The sequence below is a fragment of the Belonocnema kinseyi genome, chromosome 7 (assembly GCF_010883055.1).
Source record: "Belonocnema kinseyi isolate 2016_QV_RU_SX_M_011 chromosome 7, B_treatae_v1, whole genome shotgun sequence".
Classification (NCBI taxonomy): Eukaryota; Metazoa; Arthropoda; class Insecta; order Hymenoptera; family Cynipidae; genus Belonocnema; species Belonocnema kinseyi.
This window is the reverse complement of record NC_046663.1, coordinates 39,243,634-39,265,331: the sequence shown is the minus strand read 5'-3', so window position 1 is coordinate 39,265,331 and position 21,698 is coordinate 39,243,634. Positions and strand designations below refer to the sequence as shown.

The window sequence follows — 21,698 nt, the reverse complement described above, 5'->3', positions numbered from 1 at the left end:
ATTGAATTTGCAACCGAAAAGAGTGAACTTTTAAGGGCATGTGATACTTAGAAAATGGTCGATTTTACCAGTTTTAGGTCCCCCCGGCTTTTTTCTAGAATAATAAATATTTTTTCTTAAAAATTTGGGAAATGATAGCGCACATGATAACGGACGTCCCCACACACTTTTTTGTGGGTTAATTCAAAAAAGTTTTAATTTAGCAAAATGTGATTACTTTGCATAGCGTTTAGGAATTAGTATGGATTTTGTCAGTCTTAGATTCCCCCGTGGTTTTTCCTAGGATAAGAAATATTTTGTGAACAAAATCTGGGAAAGGATAGCGAACATGTTAACGGACGTCCCCGCACACTTTTTTTGTGTTTATTTTTCAAACAAATTTTGATTTTGCTAAAAACGTGTGTATATTTCGAGGTTATGTGTGTTTCAATTCTCCCGAGCGTTACTTCTAAACTACACAATATTTTTGGCCGAAAACTTTGGACTTACAAATAAACATAGTAACTAACCTCCCGGAACTACCCTTACTTGCAGGCAATTAAAATAGTTTATTTCATCAATAATTTTAAAATTATCAGAAAGGCAGAGATAAAAAACGACTTAACCTCAAAAAAAATGCATAAAATTTTTATTTAGCAAAATAAATTTATGTTGTTATCATCCCATGAAAAAGAGTCCGGGGACGTCCGTCATGATATTTTATAGCAACTCCGAATTCAGTTTTTAAAAATTTTCATTTTTGTAAAAAAAAGCCGGGGGAACTGTACCCGATTGACCACACGACGAAGTATCACATGCCCTTAAAAAACGATTAAATTTTCAACCAAATAATAAAAGTAATAACTAAAAAGATGATCTTCACGAGAAAGTTTTTGTTAATTTTCAAAAATCATGTACGTGAGTAACATGATGTAACATTCCGTAACAAATTGTCTGAACCCCCTCCTCCATGAGCTCTTACGTAATTTTAGTACGGTCCCTAGAGTCTGGCTGCTAAATTGAAAGTGAAGAAAGAGGACCAAAACGACTCGAACCTATTACCATCTAACTTCCTGTTTTCAGGAGAGAATAGAAAAAAAAGATCATAGATGAGCATTGAGCAATCATGGTTGATGGTCCTTTTAGTGATTACATTTGCAAGTAAAATGAGCCAGTCCACAAGATGCGGTGGCAGAAATATATTCTCCTGATTCACCGGGAAACCAAGGCGATTACCCTGCCTCAGTGTAAGACAAGAATGGGATTCCAGTGAAAAGATTTCAAAGTGAAAAGAGTTTCTGGTTACCAGAGCATATTGACGAATACAGAAAAGCTACCCTTCTATCCCGACAAAAGGGCAAAAAAAGCACTAGGGCGAGAAAAGAAATCTCCGTCGCGTAAATTGGCAGGTTTATCCCAGTCATTTTGAAACCTCGCTCGAATATAAAGGACAATTTAATTAGAGAGGGATTCACCAAAGGAAGATGTATTCTATGGTAATGTTTCGAAAGGAACGGCGGAAACAACGTCCCAATACATTTATGAGGTACATAGAAGAAATTGTACTTGAAAGGAAATGTAAACTCAAACAAACTAGATTAAATTCGTGACGTAAATTCTCTCATGTTAGCCGTTAGATTTATCCTTTGTTCATCTAATTGATTTAGCATTAGAACCAAGCCTCTCGAGTTATAATACATTTTTCCGTATCACTTTTTTCACCCTTCAAAGTGGTATTTTAATTAAAATTGTAATTACTTTGAGCAAGCATCAGAAGAGAAAACATATTCTAGAAGGCTAACACTTTGTCCTAATTACTGTGAGAATTACAGACTTCGCAGCTCAAAATTCTTGTAAAACACGAGAAAAAGGACAATTTTAATGAAAACAGGGCAAAAATAGGAGATTAAATTCTTCAGATAGAACTAATTTTGACATCGTATTGGTTTCAATTTGAAACGCCTCAAGTTTTTTAGATTTAAAGTTGGAATTCATTGCATTTTCAACAAAATAGTTACATTTTCAACTAAAATAGATTTTATAACAATAGAGATGATTTTCCGCAAAAAAAGAGGTTTGGACAACAAATTTATTTTTAACCACGAAGTTTTTTTAACAAAAAATAGTTGAATTTTCAACCAAATTTTTAAATTTTGAAGAAAAATAGATTAATATTTTCAGTCAGTTAAACTTTCAGCAAACAAATTATTTTCAATCAAGAAAGATCAATTTTCAATCGGAAAAGGCTAATTTTTAATAAAAGAGTTAAATTTTTGAAGAAAAAAAATGACTTTAACAAAATAATAAAATTATTAACAAAACAGTTGAATTTTCATGCGAAAGAGATTAAAACTCTACCAACAGAAAAGTTGCATTCACAACCAAATAGTTGATTTTTCAACCAAAAAAGTTAATTTTCAACCAAGAAAGATTACTTGTCTATTGTAATAGATGAATTTTTTATCCAAAAAGACCAATTTTGTACAAAACTGTTCGATTTTCAAAACATAAAAATGATTTTCACAAAATCGTTACATTTTATAAAATAATAATCAACAAAATAATAATTCTAATATTTCAACTTTAAAAAGAACGGTTAAAGTTTTAACCTACAAGGAATGAGATTTTAACTAAAAAATAACAGCTTTCTACCAAAAATGGAATAGTTAAATTTTTTGTTAAAAAAATCACTTTTCAACAAGCAAAGAAAAACAAATTTTCAATCAGTATAATTTATTGAAAAAGACGAATTTGAAACAAAATAGTTAAGTCCTCAACCACATTGATAAAGTAAAGAATCATTTTCCACTTTCTATCTAAAAAAATACAAATTTCTACCAATTAGTTGAATTTTCAACGTAAAAAATTAATTTCAATCCAAACAGTTGCTATTTTATGCAAAAAAATCAATTTTTAATTAAAAATTTAGATTTTTAACCCAGAATGACATAGCTTAATTTTTAATCATAAAAAATTATGAAACACTATAAAAATTTTTAATTTATTAAGTAAATTTTTCAAGAATACTATGAATTTTTAACTGAAATAATGAATTATGAACAAAAAATTTACATTTCAACCAAATAGTTGAATTCTCTGAAAAATTGTTGAATTTAATATCCAAAAAGACGAATTTTCAACAAAACAGTTGAATTTCCGTACAAAAAAGATGACTTTAATAAAATAGTTAAATTTTAATAAAATAATTGAACTTTTCACCAAATGATTGAATTTTCAAACTACAAAGATGCATTCTCTTTTACTGAAATACGAATTTTCAAAAAAAAAAAAAATCAATTAAATACTTAAATCTTCAACTAAAAAAAAAGAGTTTTGAACTAGTCGAATTTAAATGAGTTGAATCCTGGAATTGTCCAACCAAAATGATGAATTTCCAATTAAAATTTTTAATTCTCAACCAAAAATGGAGTAGTTAAAATTTAAGATAAAATATTATTTTTATAGTAAAAACCTGCTAAAAAGAAAGAATTTTCTACTTAAATGGTGAATTATCCACCAAAAACTGTTATTTAAAACTAATATTAAAATTATGTACAAAGTTGTTGAATTTACAAGCCAAAAAGGCAAATTTTCTACAAAATAGTTGAATTTTCAACACAAAAATAGGAATTGAAAAAAAATCAGTTACAAACGAACAGTAGAATTTTTAACTGAACCGATAAATCTTCAACGAAAAGGAATTAATTTTCAATCAAGAAGATTATCCTTCTACGAAAAAGACGAATTTTCAACCGAATAGTAGAATTTTCAACTAAAAACATAGATTTTCAATTTCAATTTTTAACCAAAACTGAAATAGTTTCATTTTTTTCTTAAAAAATTTAATTTTCAATCAACAAAAAGAAATTTGCAAAAAAATAGTTAAATTTGTAACCAAAAACATGAATTTTCAAATAAAATGATGAATCTTTAAAAATAAAAAATCAAATTTTATCACAACTGTTCAAAATCCAATCAAATAGTAGAATTTTTCACCAAAAATGAAATACTTCAACGTTCAGTCAAAAAAATTAATTTTCAGCAAAAAGTGAATTCAACTTTCGACACAGTAGTTTAATTTTCAACTGGAGAGATGAATCTTAAACAACAAAATGAATTTTTTTTAAAGTAGTTTAACCTAGTCTTTGAAATTTTGATAAAAAGTATGACTTTTCAACAAAATAGTTAAATTTTCAACCAAAATTATAAATTTTTATTCAAAAATGTGTATTCTGATTCAAAAATATAATAGTAAACATTCTAACCAATATTAATTAACTTTTAGCAAAAAAAAGTTAGGCTTTCTTATTGGATACTATTTATTCCGTTTGCATTAATGCGAAATAAATATAAAAACTGGAAGAATTTTCAAAACAGGAGAAAAAGAAGAGTCCTTAAAAAAAGGAAGAAAAGAGAGGATTAGAGAAAACAGTGAAAAGTCTGGAAATAACGTAATTTCACATTCAAAAGTTAAGACAAAACTAAACAGCTTTTTAGCATACATACGTTTCATTTGTATTTTATCCGAAAAAATTATATTGTACTTTCTTTGTTGATTTTAATTTAATTATATGCATCGATTTCCATGCTGAGTCTATTCTCATATTACTACCGAGCTTTCATTATCTGCTTTCAGGATTACTAAAGCCGCTAATAAAATTACAAAATTCGGGATTCCTCTCAGGATTTTATTTAATAAAAATATTCTACTTACTCTCCTTTAATTTCATGACAGTGCCTCATTCTGCTTTTTATAACGAATAAACTAATTAAAATTTGCCTAAAGTCAGAAAATATTCTGTGATGCAGCTTTTATTTTATTTCTACGTGCATATGTTAATGAGAAATAGGTGAGAAATTGGTCTGCATGTAAATGAGAATTAGCTCAGGAAGGCGAGAATTATTTTACAAAAAAAAAACGAATAACTAATTTTAAAGGGGTAAAACACCCACAATTACCACATTCCCTTCTCATAAAACAAGTTTTTTGAGTGGGTAAAGAGCTTTCGGAAAAAAATTTAAATCATTATTTGCTCCATTCAATCGCAAAATAATTCTATCAAAGGTTTTTATATACTTCTTTGAATTAAAACTAGTGTTAAATAACCTTGTTATAAAACAATTTTATTTCGGAAAAAAGGATCTTCACAAAACAGTTCAAATTGCGACGGAAATGACGATTTTTTGATGAAATGATTTCTGCTCAAAAATTTTCATGGACTGGTATTTCCACCAAAAAATATGTTAATGTTCAATCAAAAACATTCAAATTGAACGAAGAAATACAAATTTTCAACAAACTAGTTAAATCCTGAACCAAAATAGACTTATTTTTAAACAAGAAAGAGGAACTTTTAATAAAAGAGCTTCATTTTCATCCATGAAAGATTTATCAGTCAATAAAGAAAAAGATCTTATCCGAAATGTTCAATTTTCAAGCCAAAGGGACAAACTTGCTGCAAAATAGTTCAGTTTTCAACAAGAAAATAATAATTATTAACTAAAAAGTTAAAGTTTCTAGTAAAATTATGGAATTTTTTGAACCAAAAAAGTGAAAAAGATTAATTTTCAAGCAAAAATGTAACAATTACATTTTCAATTTAAAAAATGAATTTTCAAATTAAAAAAAAATAAAACAGTTACATTTTTGACAAAAAAATCAATTTTGAACTAAAATTATGAATCTTAAACAAAAAGTAAATTTTCAGCTCAAAAGATGAATTTTCCACACAAAAAAATTTTCAAACACAAAACACAAGAAGTTCTAAGTGAAAAAGATGAAACTATACTCAAAAATACAATAGTTAAATTCTTACTGTAAAGAAAAAATATTAAATCTAAAGAACCGAATTTTCAACTAAACGTTTTAATTTTAATTCTAGCAAAAAAAGATAAATCTTCCACAAATAATGGAATGATTAAATTTGCAGTTGATGAAATGAATTTTTCAACCAAATGATAACTATTCAGAGAAAAAAAAGTTATGTTTAAACAAATAGTTATATTATCAATCCACAATATTAATTTTCTCCCCATTTTTGAACTAAAAAGATCAATTGTGAGCCAAAAAAATAATAATTATATTTTAAAGTAAAAAAATGATTTGAATACAAAATATTAATGTTCTACCAAAAAAAAGAAATCTTTATAACAAAGTTCCAAATTTTCAATAAAAAAATATCATCTTTTATCCTATAATAGAATTGTTAAATTTTCATATAGAAAGAAATAAGTTTACGACCAAAAAAAATTAATTTTAACAAAAAATTCAGTTCTTAAATTATATTTAAAAAAAATTAATTTGCAACCAAGCAACATTTGAAATCAAAGAAATAAATTCTTAATCAAACAGATGAAGTTTAAACTGATGAGACTACTTTTCTACCCAAAAAGGCGACATGTTTAACAACACAAAATAATTCAATTTTCACCTTAAACATATAAATTTACAACTTTTAATTTTTCCAATTTTCTATTTACAGAAATTCTCAAGAATAGTCCAATTTTAATCAAAAATTATTAAACTTCTATAAAAAAGATAAATTTGCATGAAGAAAATAGAATTGTTAAAGTTTTATATAAGAAAATGAATTTTAATTTAAAAATCAAGTTAAATTGGAATTTATTCTTACATTTTTAAATTAAATTTTCAACTGAGAAGGTTAATTTTCTATACAAAAAATTAATTCAAGACAAATTAAAAAAATTTAAACAAAAAGATGACTTGCAACTAAGTAGATTAAGATTCTAAAACAATATACAATTTTCCAGTAGAACAGGAATTTTTAAGTGAGCACAGTTAAATTTTGAAGTTAAGATGATCAATGCTTAACTAATTATTTAATAGTTAAATCTGCAGCAAAAAAATAAATTTTTTAGCAAAAAAACATAATTTGCGACAAAATATGTAAATTTTGATCAAATTAAATTTTCTTATGTTGAAAATGAATCATTAACCAAACAAATAAATGTTCAACAAAGCAGTTTAGTAAGGGCAACGGAATATTTTAGTATATACAATTTATTTCCAAAGATATCCTGTGGACATCCTACAGACATCTGCTGGATATTTATATATCTAATTGATCTCCTCCAGATACAGAAATTTCCACATTTTACGGATTTCCGAACAATATCCAGCAAAAATCTGTAGAATATCTACTGGATATCTTTGCACAGTGGATATTTACAAAAAAATTCAACTCAAAAAGACGAATTTTAAAACAGTTGAATGCTCAACCAAAATTGGCTAATACTCAACGACACAGTTCCGATTTTCAACCAAATGATGCCATTTATACCAAAATATATATAATTTTTCACGCCCTTGAATTTTGCCACAGATATGGATTTGAAAGTTGTGTAATTAATTTTAAAAAAACTAATATTTGTGTCAAGCAAAATAACAGCAACCCTAAATTAACTCCCAAAAAACTGGATGCTGTCTTTTTTCCTAAACAAATTTTAAAAGAATTAAATAAATTTTTATAGTTCTCCAATTGCTATAAACGAAATAATGGTCGAATTGAAAAATGAACAAAACCATTGCATTCCTCTCGAGAATAACTTGATGCGGATTTTGTTTTTTTTTTTTGTTTTTAAACCATTTTTTCAACAATTACTGCATTTGTTGTTTAGCGTAAATTTGCTGATTACCTGTGGATATGAATTTCAAAGTTGTGTAATTCATTTAAAAAAAATAATAGTCGTATCAAATCAATAAAAACGCTCCTAGATTTGTCTCATTTTTCAATCCAACAATTTTTTTATAACAATTTTATAATTTATAAATATTGATTTAATTGTTTGAAAAATTGTTCAAGCAAAAAAACCGCAAAGAGTTTTTTGGAGACAAATATAGAGGTGTTTTTATTTTTTTTTATACGACTATTAGTTTTTTTTAACTAATCACACAACTTTCAAATTCATATCTGTGGAAAACTTCAAGGTCGTAAATTTTCCCTGATATTCCCTGACTGTTCCTGATAACTTTTAAATTCCCTGACCATTTGGATTTCGCTGCTCTGTAGCAAACCTGCTTTAGTTTAAAAAATCTTAAAATCATCCAAATGAACGCCTTTAATACTATTAATTTAAATTTAATAATTGCGTATACAAGTTAACCGAATCCTGTAGTATGGAAAAGTTCTTACATTGAGTCTAAAAAATAAAAGAGATTTCTCTTTTCGAGATCTTCTTATTATAAATAGCACATGAAAAATATTGTATGTTATATAACTGTCTAAAAAAGGAATAATAACAGATAAGGTATTCTTCATTTTATCGATACGAAGATCTGCAGCTTGTACCAGAAGTACTATCGTAGGTCACGTGCAATCGTGCCTCTTATACGCTTATCCAGATTTGCATCAAAAGATTGGAAGGGAGGCATTTGAATTTCTCAGTAAGACACAATAAGAACAATATTGAAGAGAAAATGTTATTATACACATATTTATTTATTTAAAAAAATATATTCCGAAAAAGTAAAAAATATGCATTATCAGTAATAATAATCAGAAGGTGTTTGCAGTATGAGGTGTTTGCAGTATCAGTTTCAGTAAAAATAATTAAATTGTTAAAATCTACGACAGTTGCCATTTTTTATTTTTAAGCATATAATTAAAGTTATATGACTTTCCTCCTTTGTAATTCTTTCCAAACTGTAAATTAAAAAAATTATCTTCTTGAACAGATTAAGGGTTCGAACTTTCAACATTATATTATTTAAGAATGGACGCGTTTAAAATTAAATAATACTGCTTTGAAAGCATATGCCGAAACCTTGAAAATGGTTTGGTTTTATTTTTAAATCTTCCAAAATTGTATCTTTTAAAAATAATTAGATTTTACAGTTGAAAACAAATTAAAACCAGTGAAATATCAAATAATTAGAAATAATTAATTTTAAGTAGAAATGTCCTTAATTACTTGAATAAACGTTTGAAATTAAATTATTGTAAATAAAAAACTCTGAATAATTGAATAAAACCCAATTCGAAGTCTTTGATATTCAATAACCTGTAAATGACCCGTGTAGAAATTTCCCCGTTTGGCCCTAATACAACAAGGTTTCTGGTCGGATCCCGGCCGGGCTACTCCTGACTGGGTTTCATGGACAGGAACCGGGCGGGAGCCGGTCGGGCTACATTTTTCTCGAATCACATAGTCTGGGGTCGGCCGGTTACTGGTCGGGCCAACCCTGGTTATATCCCATGGTCGGGAGCCGGCTGGGCAATGGTCAGGTTAATGTTTTTGTAGAAATTACACATTTTTTAAGAGCCGTGATATTATCAAAGACGTAATTATGGATGCTAGATAAATTATTATTTGAAAATTATAATTTAAAGATTTATTAGATCAGTGAAACAAAAATGAGCTTTTTTAAATTCTTTTTTAAAAAAACATGAAATTTTTTTCGAATAATGTAACGTTTTAAATTAAATTATTATAGATTCTGCTATGTGCAACAACAGAAATGATACAATTTTTATAAACTTCTCTATATTCAGACAATGTTTAGCCTGTTCAATTTCAAATTTACCGCCATATATAGCGCCTACTGTGTCTGTCGTCTGCATAGACACTCAGTAATTTTCAGTTTCGCACCTGGAAAGAGAATGGCTCCTTGCACTCACGTCGCGTCGCCTCTTCGAAGTTCGCAAGTAAAATCGAGACTCTTAGTTAAAATCAACCTTATTTCAGTTACCAGTTTCTTGCTTGAAGCAACATTTCTTAACCGCTCTTTGGCCGGATTACCCGACCAGATCCCGGCCGGTATTGAAGCCGGGATCCGACCAGTTTACCGTGACGTTTTTAGCCGGATTCCGGCCAGATCCCCCGACCAGCAGCGCCCGGCTTAAAGCGGGGCTATACGGCTGGGACCAGGCCGGATCCCTGATTGGATTCCCACACTGGAGGAATGCATCAAATTGTATATTTTTGAAGAAATCTGCATTCTTGGGCTTACCAATTTAAATAATTTCATAGTCAGAATTTAAAACTAAGAATCCATCCATTTTATAGCTAAGAACAGACTATTCTCTAATTAATAACTTTTTAAATTAAAAATTTTAAAATCCGAATTACTAAAAAATGGTAAAATACCTAATTTAAAGCCTTTAAACATAAAAATGTATAGGTTTCAATTCTTAGAATAAAAAATTTGCATTTATTTATTTCAAATTAAGAGTTTTATATTTAGAGCAATAAAAATTTGCAGATTCTCTGATGCAATATATGAAAACTCGTAACCTCCAATAGTAGCACATGGAGACTTAAAATTAGATTTCTACCTCTATCGATAGCCAAGAATTATTTTAATTTGTGTCTTTATTTTCTCTTGCAATAACAGCTCTTATTTTTAATAATACATTTTTAATTGGTTTATTCAATGTTAAAGTAATAAATATTTCAAGTCTATCTTAAAATTTAATTCTTTTAAATAATATAAAAGATTATTAAGTTAATAGATATATTGCGAAATCATCAAGTTTAACAATATTATATAAATTATAATTAAATTGTTTATCAAAATGTAAAGTTATTTTAAGCTAAATTACAATTATATAAATTAATTATATTAATGTTTTAATTATGTTAAAGATTTAATGTTTGAAAAACTTATTATTTTTAGATTAAAATGAAATAATATCGTATTTTTATTTTAACGTCATCTGATTAAAATTTATTAACTATTTAATATTGGAGCTATATCAATTCTAAATTTTACATAATTGAGTCATAAAAAATTTTTTTTGGTTCACTTTTTAATTATAATCATAATATTTTCATAAGTTCTATATTAGCAAATTATAAAGGTTAATAATATTATGTTATACATGCTTATCATTTTTTATACTAATGTTATATTCATATTTCACATTTTAAAATTATGTACAAATTTAAAATTAAATATAATTTAAATAAATTTTAAATTGGTTTATTCATTGTTATAATAATAATTTTGTAAATTTTACCTTAAAGTCTAATTTTGTCAAATAATATAAAAGATTACACAGGCCCACAAAAAAAACAAAAGTGTCTGTGCAATTGACCAGACCTATATATTCTTATGTATTTTTCGACGCTGAATCCGAATTTGCAATAAAAAAGTAGGGTCCAGCTACTTTTTTATGGGGTTTTGCTCGAAAAACCTCATTTTTTACGGTTTTTCATGGTTTTTTTTTAATAAAAAAAAAATAAAGAAAAATTTTATTTTTTTGACTTCAGAATCGAATTCTACGGGAAGAAATACATCAAAAACCAAGTTTTGATTTTTTTTTACAAAAATTTCAACTCACCATACGGCGATGAAAAGGCAGAAAATCGCGAAAAGTGAAAATTTGCTTCAAATTTGATTAAAATGACATTAAAATCAAGTTTTACGATTTTAAACCGATTTATAAACATTGAAAATACTTTACTGGGGGCTTTTGAGGTCGATGATCACGAATTTTAAGTCATTTTTTTCAAAAAACAACTCCTAGTCGGCGTAAGTGGACAATAAACGTAAAGGATTTCTGACACGCTTTTGACCTCTTTCTGAAGATGTTTCTCTCTTCATCATCCAGCAGTAATCTGCCAACATATTTATACCCCATCGTCCTTGAAATCTGCGTTAAAATTACTTCAAGTCTTGGTGAAACCTTTCTCCTTGCTCATCACTAAAGTCCCCGTTGTTCTTAGGAAATTGATCAATATGTGAATCAAGGAAATGAAGCTTCAAGTTCATTAGGCAGCCCAGTTTTTCAAAGTTGCGTACCATTTTTTTACAATAGTTTTGTAATTTACGTCTTTAGTGTTACCCAAAAATTTTGTTGATACATCTTTAAAACTAGACCATTCTGCTTTCGCATCATCTTTCATAGTTCTTTCAAAGTTTTCATCTCTAAATAGAGTACGAATTTTAGGTCCATCAAAAATACCTGCGCTTAGTTTATGATCTGTTTTCTGGTGAAATACTTGGCTCAAATATTCGTAGCATTCCCCATCTTGGTCTAATGCCTTGACAAATTGTTTCATTAAACCAAGCTTTATGTGAAGGCAAATTTTCTTTTTGTAGTGGTTTTCCCTATCTCTACTATCAAACATACACAAATAACAAGGATATTTTGTAAATCCAGATTGTTGTTCTAGTATCATAGATAAAATTTTTAAGTCTCCACATATTTGCCATTTATGTTTCTCGTATTTTATTTTTGACAAAACCAATTCAATGTTTGAATACTCTTCTTTAGGCACAGCTGAATGCGCTAATGGTATAGGAGCGTACTTATTTGTGTTATGAAGAAGGACTGCTTTAAGGCTCCGCTTCGACGAATCAATGAACAGGCGCCAATCCTCAGGTTTGTATATACCTGATCTTAATTCGTCAATAAGTCTTTTTACGTCAATTCAGTAAACTAGCCCTGAATCTTCTTTAAAATATTTTCGAAAGGTTTTCTCTCGGTCACGATATTCACTTACATTTGACATCACACTTTTTCAACGGATCTCCACGTTTCGAGACCTCCGGAATCCGAAAGTCAGGTTTTCACGATGGCGTCTGTCTGTCCGTCCGCCCGTCCGTCCGTAAACACGATAACTCTCGAAAAAATGAACGAATCAAATCCATCTTTGGCACACTTTTTCTAGATCCTAAAAGAAAGGACGAGTTCATTAACCAGCCATTTTTCTATGTACTGATATTTATAGTATTGAAAAGAACAAACAATTTATCCTTATGAGTTTTTCGATAAAAAAAAAATTCTCAGAGTCATAGCGTTTTCAAAATTTTTTTAATCAACCGAAAAACGCACGATATGAAAAAAATTCAAGAGAAGAAAAACATTTCTTTTTGAAGTCCCTACAAGATTATTATAACCAATTTTTGGATTTTCTTCAAAAATCGAAAATTCAAATTTCGATTGCACAAAAAATAATGGAAAATAAAAAATTCCATTTTGTGGACAAACTATGTAGGATACAAAAAAAGATGAATTAACAAAAATGGTTATCCCAAAAAAGATCTACAACTTCTTTAAGAATCACTTCTTGATAAGATGCGTACTTTTTGTTTTATTCGTGAAAATAACGTTGAAAAAAGTAAAATAAAAAAATGTGTGGAAAAACGACGATAGTTACGGGAAAAAAATCCAACAAAACATGTTTACAAATGTCTGTCGGAAATCGAGCGCGCAGCACGAGAGTCACGATGGGCATGTGTACCTCAAAGCCTCCAGAGCTTTGAGAAAATTAATCTTTGACTATACTTAATTAAGTTGACAATTCAGAATATGAAGACGCATATAAATACTGCCATCTCAAAGAGATCTTTTTGATCAAGTGTTTTTCAAGCATTCCAAATGCAAAGAATAAATATCCGCGCGCGAAGCGCGAGATTCGACCGTCACGCGCCCTAGGCGCGCTCAAACTTTCGAGCTAGAAAGCTTATTAATAAATTAAATGTAGAGAAGTCCAGTTTCAAATTTGATTGAGAATATAATGTAAACATTATTTGAATGTTTTCATTAAAATAATTGTGTAATGCTTTTTATGTTGTGAATTGATTAATTAATTATCAACTAATTTTACAAAAACTCACATTTCATGGAATTATTCTAAGAGTTTATTAATAAAGAAAATTTTTAGAAATGAAAGTTGAAATTAAAAAAATGTATTAACTAAAAATTATTTAAATATTTTAGTAAGAATTATAGTTTAATGCTTTTTATTTTGTAACATGATTAATCGATATAAGCTGAATATTTCTCTTCGAACATTAAATTGAATAAAGATTAAAATTTATTACCTTAAATTTAATTAACATAAGTAACAAATAAATACATTATTTATTTGTACCCGTGTGGAAATAACCCCATTTGGCCCTATTACAAGTCGGGCACTAATCGGGGGCTAGTCGGGTTATTAATTTTGACAAAGTACCCAGTCGAGGACTAATCGGGGACTAGTTGGGCTTTTTGTTGTCAAAATTTCAGTCGGGGCGTGGTCTGTGGCTGGTCAAGGGCTAGTCGGGCCTTTTTGTTCACTAATTTCCGTGCGGGTAATCTTCAGGCTCTGGGCGGGAGCTAGTGGGGCTCTGGTCGGGTTATTCTTATATTTGAGTTTTCGACGAGGTCTTATCAAATGAGGTAATATCTAAAAAAGCGTAATGATTTTTTTATTCTAAAACACTAAGAATATATTTAGCAATAATCTTACATCGTTTTTTGGAGAAAAGATTAATGTTAAGTTTATCACAAATATACTTAATAAATAATTATTAAGTTAATAATTTTGTACGAAAATTAACTTTTTATAAAAACAATTATCAAAATCTTCAAAAAGACGTAATCTTATTTTTTTGTAGTATTTTTTAAAAAATTGCGAATTTCTAGGAACCTTCATTTGAGTCTTGCGGTTCTGAACTGGTAGCTTTAAAGGAAATCCGCAAGGGCGCGACGTGCCGCCTCTCGCGCAACATAAATGATGCGTCGAGTGTTTAAGATAGCAGTCCACACTCAACGAAGCATAATTACCTGGAGCAGAGACTACCGTGACCAACATGGCGGTTCCTTCAGAGCGAAGCTCTTCCGTAGCTGCGTTCCAGCTGAAGTTTTTTTAAAAATTAATATTCCACAAACTTTGGGGAATTTTAGTTACATAAATTTATGCATTTTTAAGCACAGGATATGTCCCCCATTAAATCTTGGATAAATTTGAGCACTTTTAAATATTTTAAAAAAGTTTATGGAGATTTCCGTAAATAACAAGTATTTTGACAAACTTTTAGAGAATGTTCCACAAATTTTGGGATGTTTGTTTAATATTCCACGCGGATGTATTATTATTTGACCCCTACTAGTACCCGATCAGGCCCCGACTAGGATAAGGTGTGTCACCTGACTAGCCCCCGACTAACCTACCGTGATGCTACTGGTTGGAGACTAGTCAGATGACCCGACTAGCCCCCGACTTCAAGTGGGGTCGAATGGTCGGGAACCATACTAGTTCCCTATTTGAATTACTACACGGGTAAGTTATATAATGGAACATTGAATATGATTTGCATAACATAAATGAATTTATTTTTAAAGTACCTCTATTTTAATTGAGTAATTTTTCGAAATTATGCTGGTGTTCTGAGATTAATATTTTCATTCAATTTTCAAAAATATATGCAAAAATGTTCAAATTTTTTCCCTTAAATTAATATTGAGTCACTGAAAAATGAAATTTTTATAAATAACATTTTAATTTTTTTAGAAGATACATTTAAATTAATTTAAATAAATTTAAATTGTTTTAAATTAAGTAACCTACACTGATTACAGTAAAGTCTCGCTTGTCCGAGCTATTGTGGACCGGCTCCAACTTGGATAATAAGGAAACTCGGATAAAAACGGAATTTTAAATAAAAAGAAACGCTCGGTGTAATAAACTGAAAGTGGAGACTTATAACGTAGAGAGTATATACATTATTAACAAATAAGAGTAGAGGTTTGGGAAAATCTGTTCTGGTTGGTTAAGAAAGTTCATATGTATGAATAATGCATAAAGGTTGGATAATACGAACTACTAATGCGCTATAACTCGGAGAAGATGGGTAAACTATTTTTGTTTCAGCCTCGTGTAATCGCGAACTCGGATAATGCGGCCTCGGATAAGCGAGGTTCTACTGTATTTAGTTTCAGATTATGTAATTAAATATTAGCTGATACCTTTTGTATCGAAGTTTATTTTTTCTTTTAAACATTTATATTTCAATTATATGAATTTTTATGATGATTGTGATAATTGTAAAATGAGAGTCTGAATTTCATTTTCAAACTTATATTTACATATATTTTAATTTTAAAAAAGATTAATTTACTAGGTAATAAATAGATCAGAGACATAAAAATACTGCTTCAACTTTAAAGGAGAATATAATGTAATGCATTTAATTTTTCTAAACGTGTTTTAATTTTTTTACGGATAAGTATCAAAACTTGCCAAGCGATCAAATTTTCAAAAATGAAAGTAAAAATTAAAAAAAAGGGAAAGGGGAAATTATTTCAATTTTTAATTAAAAATTATAGTTCAATTCTTTTTATGTTATAAACAGATTAGTTAATTATTAGTTCATCATTACTTTTCACAATGTTAAATTACATAAAGACTAAATTTAAAAATTTAAATTTGAGTTAACAAATTGATGATTTAAGTGAGTGTTATATTATTAAATACCAGCTCTAATTTATACAATAACATTTTAGTAATATTTGAATCACAAAATTTTTAATTTAATTATTTATTCTAATTTTTGTTTTGTTGTGAAATGAGTATCGGAATTATGATTTCTGAATATTCCGTGTATATATTTTACTTTTTTCTGGAATATTTAAACATTTTATCAATAATACAAATTTTTAGAAAAACACGAATTAAAAATTATTTGAATAATTCATTATAAAAATAATTCTTTAACGCCTTGTCTTTTATGAACAGAATAATTACTTATTTTTGGCTAATTAATTTTTTTACGATATTTGATTACATCAAAATTGCATTCATTGATACAAGATATGAACTTTTTAATAAAAATATATTTATATTTAAACTTTTACTATTAGAATTATATAGTTTTTCGAAATTTTGATGATTTCAAATGATTATATGAATTAAATTTTGAAAATCATGTGTACAAGTGTTTTGTTTCTTACAAAAACAAGTATTGAAGGTTATTAATAACTAAAATTTTCAGGAAGAAAGTTTAAAATATATATAAAGCAAGAATAAATTTATTATTTCAATAAAACAAATTATCTAAGTCTTTTTATGTTGTGAACCATTTAATTCATTATTAGCTGATAATTTTCTTCACACTTTCTTCATCTTGGTTTGAATTAGTGACAAAGGTTACTAATAAATTAGACGCATAGAAAACATTTAAAAAAGTAAATTATAAAGTAGAGTAAAAATAAATTTATTATTTCAGTGAAATTATTTGATGCTTTTTATGTTGTGAACCATTTAATTAATTATTAGTTGATAATTTTCTTCACACTTTCTTCAGGTTGATTTGAATTAGTGACAAAGGTTACTAATAAATTAGAGGTATGGAAATGCTATATCAAAATTTAAAGGAGAATATACACATAATGTTAACATTATTTGAATGTTACGATGAAAATGATTGTATCAGGTTTTTTATTTTGTGAACTGATTAATTCATTAACAACTGATTCTACTAAAAGTTACATTTTCTGGAATGAGTTTAACGATTAAAACTTGCTTCCTGAAATTTAAGTAACATAATTTAATTATTGACTTAAAGGTTATAGAATGGAATATTGAATATAATTTGAATATTAAAAGTTCATTCAAATTTGCAATTATATTATTTAAATTAGATAATTTTTCAAATGATTCTGATGTACTGAAATGTGTATTTGCATTCGAATTTTCAAATCATATGAAAATAGGTTTGATTTCTTTCTGAAATTAGTATCAAAAGTTACCAATAAAACAAATTTTCAAAAATGAATGTGATATTAAAAGAAAATGAAGAGTCAAAATTTTTCCTATGCTTAAATGAAAATGATTGTTTAATGCTTTTTAAGTTATCATTCATCAAAAAATCATTGAATTGTTACATCACTAATTTTTTCACAACACCGAAATAGATAAAGATTCAATTATAAATTATTTTGCTACCATATTATAATTCCGGAGTTTTTAAGAAGAAACGAATGTTTCCTTTTTTTACATCTGGGCAATCGTTTTTTTTTCATTCTCAAATAAATAAGTAAAATAAAATTATTGAAAGAATAAAATTATTTCCATTTTCCGTGTTTTAATTCAAATTTAGGTAAACTTAATTTTTTAGGGCGTCAAGAGCAGGAAAAATATATAGTTTAGATTCATGGGAAAATTTCAAACAATTTTTTACTAATGAGTTCTAAGAGCTCATTAAAAAAGATTCAAAAACTTCATATTATTTTATAAAATAAAAAAAAGCGTTAACAAGTGTTTAAAGCAACATCGTGCCAAAAATAATTTTAGAACAAATTTTAGTAAATTTAAGAGATATTTACAAGTTTTAACACCATTAAAAAACAATACAAATTTATAAGATATTTTAGGATTTTTTTGAAAATTCAGAATAATGACATAAATTCTTTATGTTCTCAAAACAATTTCTTAAGATTTTTTCATTTGAAAAATGAGCTTCAGCAGGAAATTCAAAAAAGATTTTAAAACATCAAGATATTTTTAAATTTTAAACTGCAGAAGATTTTAAAAAATGCAGATTGATGTGAAAGTTCTTAAACAAAAAGAAAGCCAGACGTTAAAAACGCAAACGTCTGGACACTAATATTTTTTTTTTTATTGAAATTTGTGAACAAAATGTGTGACAAAATGAAAACCCATATGGTAAAGTATCATATGCCCTTAATTAGAATAACTTTGAATGATCTCAAGTGAAGGAATTAATGTTATTCAAGTTTTTAGGAAAATTGGGGATGTTTTGAGGCATCAGTTTAGATTTTAAATAACTTTCCTAAATTTCAAGAAATATTCCAGTCAGATAGAAATATTTTTAAGAATTTAAGAAGTATTTTGTAGATATTTAATTCTAAAAGGGCTTCAACTTTTCCTAATATTTTGCAAAATCACGTAAAATATATTTTTTTCTTAATCTAGATTTTTTTGGCGAATCTGAAATATTCATAAATATTTTATAATTTAGTTGAAATTCGTAAGAAATTTTTGGAGGTTTTAAGGTAAATTTTTTACACTTTAAATTATTTTCCAAAATTTTAAGAAAAAACTGGACTCATTTACAAATATTTTTAGGAATTCAAGAGGCTTTGCATAGACTTCAAATATTCTAAACTTAGGAAGCATTTCCGAAAATTTATGGAATATTTATTATTTCTTCTGAAATTATAAAAGACCTAAATATCTTTTAAAAAGGCTGAAATTTTTCTAATAATTTTCAGAAGTCCTGTAAAATAAAAAATATATTTTTTAAATCTTCTGCATTCTTTTTTTGACACATCTTAAATATTTAAAAATCTTTCATAATTGTCTCATGAAAATGATAAAACTTATATAATTTTTTGAGAAAATGCTGATACTTCTTTTCTTGTAAACAAATTAAAAATGTATATAACTAAATGTTTGCACGTACAGGATAATTTCTATGTGCTGTATTAAATTCAAGGTTCACTCTGTTTAATAAATTAACACCAAAAAATGCTCTTAAAATTATTTATTTAAGAACATCTATCAAAGGAGAATTTACATCAATAAAAAGGATAACTAACATCATTATCGTAAGTGCAAGTCGCGCTCAGTCTGAGTATACAAAAAATATTTGAAAGGGAGTTCACAAAGTTCACAATAAGAGTAGTTTTCACTTTCGCGTCCCAGACCGCACTGGTCTTTCGGCTCCTCTCCTCCCCCTAGCAAGGTGAAAAGATCAAAATCGCCCTGATTTTCCGACGTTGCCAGAGATTTAGAAATTGGAAATTCGAAAGTTACAAAATTCGGCAACGTCGCACGGGAAATGGTCAGAGGGTCCTTGCCCGCATAGGCACCACTTGGGACTTCTTCTGGAGACAACTCTATTCATAATTTTATGGTCGCACTTACTCCTGAAGGCCAAAACGTGCCTTTGCAACTACCTAAAACAGATTTAAATTGTAGGAATTTGAACCGATGGCTTAACTGCACTCTTAGTCTAAACATCCCGCCCACCGTTGAAAGAACATCTTTCAACAATGAACCAAAACATTACAATTAGAAAGAAAGTAGAGAACATACGTTAATAATGACCCTATAAGTACAACATAGTACAATATTAAATAAAAATGAAGTACAATTAAAACCATAATTATGATGATCCGTAACTAACATGATATGTTTAATTGTCAAAAAGTTTGAAGGACAATCTAGTATGGTTAACATTCAGTATACGAGTCATTCAATATATTACTCATATAATACCACGTCAGAAATGTCAACGCCTTATTGTAATACGAACTCATTCATCGATGGGAAGAATACATACTTTGGACACAGGTCTCTTAAGGACAGAATGGCCCATTTGAATGGATACTACTTGGATGGTACCGTCTTGCCCCGGATGACACTCTGTGATTCTTCCAAGTTGCCACTTTAGAGGTGGTAAATCATCATCCCGTACTACTACCATTGTTCCCAGTAGAAGGCGATTGTCTACCGGCTGAGCCCACTTACGACGTTCTTGTAGTTGGCTGAGGTACACCCTTTGCCAGCGCTGCCAAAAATGTTTCAGCATTTGTTGCAGGTGTTGGTATCGGCTTAATCGATTTCGTGGAATTTCACGAAGACCCGGTTGTGGTATGGCATTAAGTGAGTCCCCAGTTAAGAAATGCCCAGGAGTTAAAGGTCTCAGGTCGTTAGGATCGTTGGATAGCGGGTTCAAAGGACGTGAGTTCAGACAAGATTCAACTTGCGTGAGTACCGTATAAAGTTCTTCATAAGTGAGACGTGTGTCTCCTACTACACAATACAGGTGCGTTTTGGCGGATTTTACCGCGCTCTCCCAAAGACCTCCGAAGTGAGGCGCATTGGGAGGAATCATATGCCACGATATCTGTTGATTTACAAGAAATTCACGTACATCTCGTTGAAAATTATTATTCATTAACAATGCATGCAGTTCTGGAAGCTCATTACGCGCGCCTACAAAATTTGTCCCATTATCTGAGTAAAGAGCCTGACATAAACCTCGGCGAGAAATAAACCGTTGTAAACAGTGCATGAATGTATCGGTCGAAATGTCGCGTGCCAATTCGAGGTGCACTGCCTTCGTTGCGAAGCATACAAAAACGCAAAGGTAGGTCTTGATCGTAGTGCGACTCCGCAATTTGTCTATAATATAAAAAGGTCCAGCGTAGTCGACTCCTGTCGTATTAAACGCCCTGCTCGGAGTGACCCGCGACGAATGTAAATTTGCCATGAGATATTCTGTTCCAATTGGTTTTGCCCTACAACATTTTATACATTTTCGCAGAACTTTCTTTATAGCATTTTTGCCCGACAATGGCCAATACTGAGTTCTTACAACTGCCAACGTAGTTTGACAGCCAGCGTGCAATAATCTCAAGTGTTCATAGTGAATTATTAGTAACGTTAGTGGATTATTCGGCGCTAAAATAATCAGATGTTTTTGATTGAATGGTACGGGAGCGTTTGCGAGCCGCCCGCCCATCCTCAGCAGCCCTTGCGCATCAACAAACGGATTCAGCGGTAACAATCTACTTCTTTTTTGAAACTAGCTCAGTCTCTTTTAGGTCGTGTATTTCCTTCGCAAAATCCTGAGACTGAGCCAGTTTCAAGAGACCTATGCGCGCGAAAAACAATTCATTTGTATCAAGATATTGTAGTTTTCGTAGATCTTTCGGCCTTTTTAAATTTTGAATAAAGCGCAGACAATAGGCTGTGACTCTAATGGCAAGAGTTAGAGAAGAAAAACGCTCGAGTAGTGAAAAATTCAGTTCAATAGAAACAAGAAGCGCACGCTCGGATTTACGTTCTTCGGGCATTTCCTCCTCCTCTGGAATCGGTGAGATCGGCCACATATTCATATTTTGCGACAGCCAGGCAGGTCCTTTCCACCATAGTTCACAGTGGGATAGATCCTCTGGATTGACTCCTCTAGATATGACATCAGCTGGATTGTCCTGTGATTGCACGTGGTACCA

General features: G+C 29.1%; 2 protein-coding genes across 2 annotated transcripts in view; one reads left to right on the top strand and one right to left on the bottom strand.

Moving 5' to 3' along the window:
* Positions 1-19,993: 19,993 nt before the first annotated feature.
* Positions 19,994-21,205, bottom strand: LOC117176426. The gene has a single exon (XM_033366666.1). The coding sequence runs from the start codon at positions 21,203-21,205 to the stop codon at positions 19,994-19,996; it is 1,212 nt and encodes a 403-aa protein (XP_033222557.1).
* Positions 21,206-21,444: 239 nt separating this feature from the next.
* The window catches only part of LOC117176425, a 2,429-nt gene continuing 2,175 nt past the window's right edge, over positions 21,445-21,698 (top strand). Inside the window, exon 1 of the mRNA XM_033366665.1 lies at positions 21,445-21,679. Within this exon, the coding sequence (XP_033222556.1) occupies positions 21,445-21,679 (235 nt within the window). The remainder of the gene's footprint in view (positions 21,680-21,698) is intronic.